Source organism: Limulus polyphemus, unplaced genomic scaffold (assembly GCF_000517525.1).
Source record: "Limulus polyphemus unplaced genomic scaffold, Limulus_polyphemus-2.1.2 Scaffold3636, whole genome shotgun sequence".
Lineage (NCBI taxonomy): Eukaryota > Metazoa > Arthropoda > Merostomata > Xiphosura > Limulidae > Limulus > Limulus polyphemus.
The window spans coordinates 11710-15818 of NW_013669246.1; the positions used below are offsets into that span (position 1 = coordinate 11710).

Genomic DNA, 4109 nt, shown 5'->3' on the forward strand with positions numbered 1-4109 from the left:
AATGTAAATACATAATGTGAGTAATGTAAATATATATAATGTGAGTAATGTAAATACATAATGTGAGTAATGTAAATACATAATGTGAGTAATGTAAATATATATAATGTGAGTAATGTAAATACATAATGTGAGTAATGTAAATATATAATGTGAGTAATGTGAATACATAGTGTAAGTAATGTAAATATATAATGTGAGTAATGTAAATAAATAATGTGAGTAATGTAAATATATACAATGTGAGTAATATAAGTGAATAATGTGAGTAATGTAAATATATAATGTGAGTAATGTAAATACATAATGTGAGTAATGTAAATACATAATGTGAGTAATGTAAATACATAGTGTAAGTAATGTAAATATATAATGTTAGTAATGTAAATATATAATGTTAGTAATGTAAATATATAGTGTAAGTAATGTAAATACATAATGTGAGTAATGTAAATATATATAATGTTAGTAATGTAAATATATATAATGTTAGTAATGTAAATAAATAATGTGAGTAATGTAAATAAGTTTTATGTGAGTTGAATGAAAAGTTTGTATATATATTTTATTTATTGACGTATACAATGATATATTTTTCGTTCCATAACTGGTCTTTATTTCTTTCAAGTGTTAGTTTATTAATTGTAGGATTATTTTTGAAGACAGGGGTTTTCCTAGTGTTCAGTTGATAACAAATTGTGCACCTGTAAAAATATTTGTGTATTTGAAAATTCACCTATATAAGTAAGTTCAAGTGTATAAATATTAAAAAATATCATATTTAAGATTAGAGTTGATAACTAAATGTATTTACTAGAATATTCTTAATTTTGGATCGTTTGCTACTAGGCTTGTATATATGAGGTGTAATAAAGCGTCATGTATTAAACAATAGGGAACCCTCAATAGCTGCGGCACTTCAAATCCATTTAGGCAGGATTAGAGTAAATTAATCGTTGAGACCTTGGGCGTTGTCAAACATATCAGTCGAAAGGGTTTGACTTCCAGAGTCCAAAACTGATTAGATCTCAATCGGTCAAGAGATGACGGAGCTATGAGCTAAAAGTTTGTACTTGCAAACAATAAAAACAAAAGCTCAGACGCATTCTTTGAGCCGTTATGCCGCGGCTGAAAAGTTTGTTTCGTTGTATCTTACATTTCACTTCATAGTTTCTGGATCAGTTAACTTACTCGGTCATGTCAAGTTTGTGTGTGATAATTATAAATAAATTCTAAGAAATTATGAGTGAAAGTAAAGAAGAATGAATAATAATATGTCAAATACACGCTATTTGCTATATTGAGTATCTGTGAGGCCTTTCGCCTAGCACGAGGGCTCATCATGCCGGCTGGGATACGATAGACACAGTAGTAGTTGAACTCACAGGTCTTTCCACACTGAACACCCATATGAAGTGAAATACCAAATTTTCTCTCGAAGTTATGCCCAGGTCACTGCCAATTTATTGTTAATGAGCAGATTCGACGGGTTCGTAAATAGCACTGGATTATTAAGTGCCTCCTATCCGAGGTACCCACCAGTCTGGTCTTAGCTCGAAAATGGGAAGTGCTCATTGGTTGATATGACGTCAGTCAATTTGTTGTGCAGTGCTCATTGGTTGATATGACGTCAGTCAATTTGTTGTGCAGTGCTCATTGGTTGATATGACGTCAGTCAATTTGTTGTGCAGTGCTCATTGGTTGATATGACGTCAGTCAATTTGTTGTGCAGTGCTCATTGGTTGATATGACGTCAGTCAATTTGTTGTGCAGGTTAAATTTAGCAATGGGTATTTAATTATAGTATTTTGGCACTTATGTATAAAGTTAAAATCATAAATAATATTCAACATTAAACTGGTACACAAATAAAAACATTTTATTTAGCCCCATCTATGGCCTTCAAAAAGTTGACGACTCTACATTTCTCGACGTTACATTCTGAAGATGACGTTGTAACGTCGAAACATGTAGTCGTCAACTTTTTAAAGGCCATAGATAAGCCTAAATAAAATGTTTTTAACTGTGTACCAGTTTAACGTTGAATATTATTTATGATTTCAATGGGTATTTGTTTGTTTGCTATAGCTCAAAGCTACACAGTGGGCTGCATGTGTTATTTCAGTGCGAAGAATCCAACTAAAGAATTTAATGTTGTAATTTCATAAACTTATCGCTGACCCACTGGGGTACATGGATGGGAATGAAATCCAATCAGGATCACGAAGTTAAAAACGTGTTTAGTTTTTGTTTGCTGATTAAATAATATTTATTTTCATGTTTTCATTTATCATCATAAACGACCAGGAACAAAAACAAACTCAAAATATAACAGAAAGCCACGACACAAAACTACAAGCGACCGCGAGAATGGACAAGCCTAATTCCGCGGTTTTTAGCGGAACTAACAATCCTGTTCGTCGTCTGCTGATAAAGGTTTTCTTGTCAAGCGTCGGCGCATTGCTACGTGTGTGTGTTAGGTTAGTAGGGGAAATCACCGTTTGGTGAACTGATCTTTCCCGCGCATACTGTTAGTTGACGAAAGCGTACACGTGCAGTTGCATACAGAATGGATTGTAGCGTTAGACCGAGTGGCGACCGCTGGTAGCACGCGAAAATGGACAGATCGCGACCACCTCCTATGGCGGATAGAGGTGAGTGTTGAAATTTCATGCGTGAAATCCAGTTTATCTTATTATAACTATAGAAAGTAATTAAACCGTAATAGAACAGAATTTGATATGTTCAGTGTTAATAGTTGAAAAAAAAAGGTGTTAATCAAATACGCGGGAAACGCAAACGGCTCACTTATTAAATGAGCGTGGATAATGCAGTATGATTTTGTACTTTCTTCGTAATACTAATAATATGCTAAATTGTTTTCTGGTTTAGTTTGATATGTATTTGGCTTATCATGACCGCCTACTATTTTATCCTTTTTGTCTCTGTTTTGCCCATACCTGTTCAGGCATGTTGAACATGGAATGTTGTTTACACAGACCACACATATCGGGTATGATTTTCTTATTTGTCACTACATAAGCCAGACGTGCCACAGTTATGTGTAACTTTCCTGTCTGCTGTAAACGACGCGACGTATTGATTGAATCAGTCTAGTCTATTCTCTTTAACACGAGGGAGGAAGCTTGTGTCTGTATATAAACAACTAACTTTAAATGTCTGAAACTGTACTGTACAGAGAAAACTTTATACCTCTCCATTCATTGAACTGTCGTGTTTAGCACAAATTACACAAAAGGCGAAAATAAAAACAACGATGTAGGAAACATATTTGTTTGTTTTTTAATAATAACTAGATCACCGTGACCCATTGGGTCAACCACTATTCAGAGGTTATGAATAATTCAAGCTAATTTCAATATTGCAAAATTAAGGTTTATTTTGAGATAATTTAATTAAATATTTCAATCCATTCGTGTTATTCATAATTCAAGAAAATGTATTTGATTGTTGAACGGGAGTAAAAGGAAAGACCATTTCATTTTACAAAAAAGTGAAGTAAGAAGTTTCGTAAAGAGCGCGAACGGTAGTGTGAATGATTTTTTTGACTGAGAAAATAAGCATACAAACAAACGAACAATCTCAGAGTTTTAGTTATATATAGATAGATTCTTCAAGATCTTGTTTTTGTTATTTTACGCCTTTTAATGAAGATGGGAACATTGACAGGGAAATAATATAATAGCCAATGCTCGGCGAGAGGTTTTCGTTTATACAATTTTGTTGTTGTTCTCGACTTGATATTTATTTTATTACCTCGTCTCCATAGTTACTATTTGCAAATAGTCAATAATATTGTAGGTCCATTTTATTGTTGTTCTTTCTACGTGCCGTTATAACACATTTTCACCATTTAATTTCTGTTGTGCATATATTGTTGTATAGAAGTTATTTTAAAGTGATTCATCAGGTGGAAAACGAAGTTTTATAATAATGGAATGTACGAAAAGTGACTCGAAAAACGGCGCTAACTCGGTAACCCGTGGCTCGATTTTAACGAAACTTGTTTTATTCTGTTTCTATTCTCATTTCATTACAAATAGGCCCGGCATGGCCAGGTGGTTACGGCGACTCGACTCGCAATCTGA

At 33.3% G+C, this 4109-nt stretch overlaps 1 protein-coding gene across 1 annotated transcript in view; it reads left to right on the forward strand.

The window, feature by feature from the left end:
• The first annotated feature begins 2527 nt into the window (after positions 1 to 2527).
• LOC106469736 (transcriptional activator protein Pur-beta-like) overlaps positions 2528 to 4109 on the forward strand; it is a 47238-nt gene continuing 45656 nt past the window's right edge. The window contains exon 1 of the mRNA XM_013930248.2: positions 2528 to 2654. Within this exon, the coding sequence (XP_013785702.1) occupies positions 2618 to 2654 (37 nt within the window). The 5' untranslated portion in view covers positions 2528 to 2617. The remainder of the gene's footprint in view (positions 2655 to 4109) is intronic.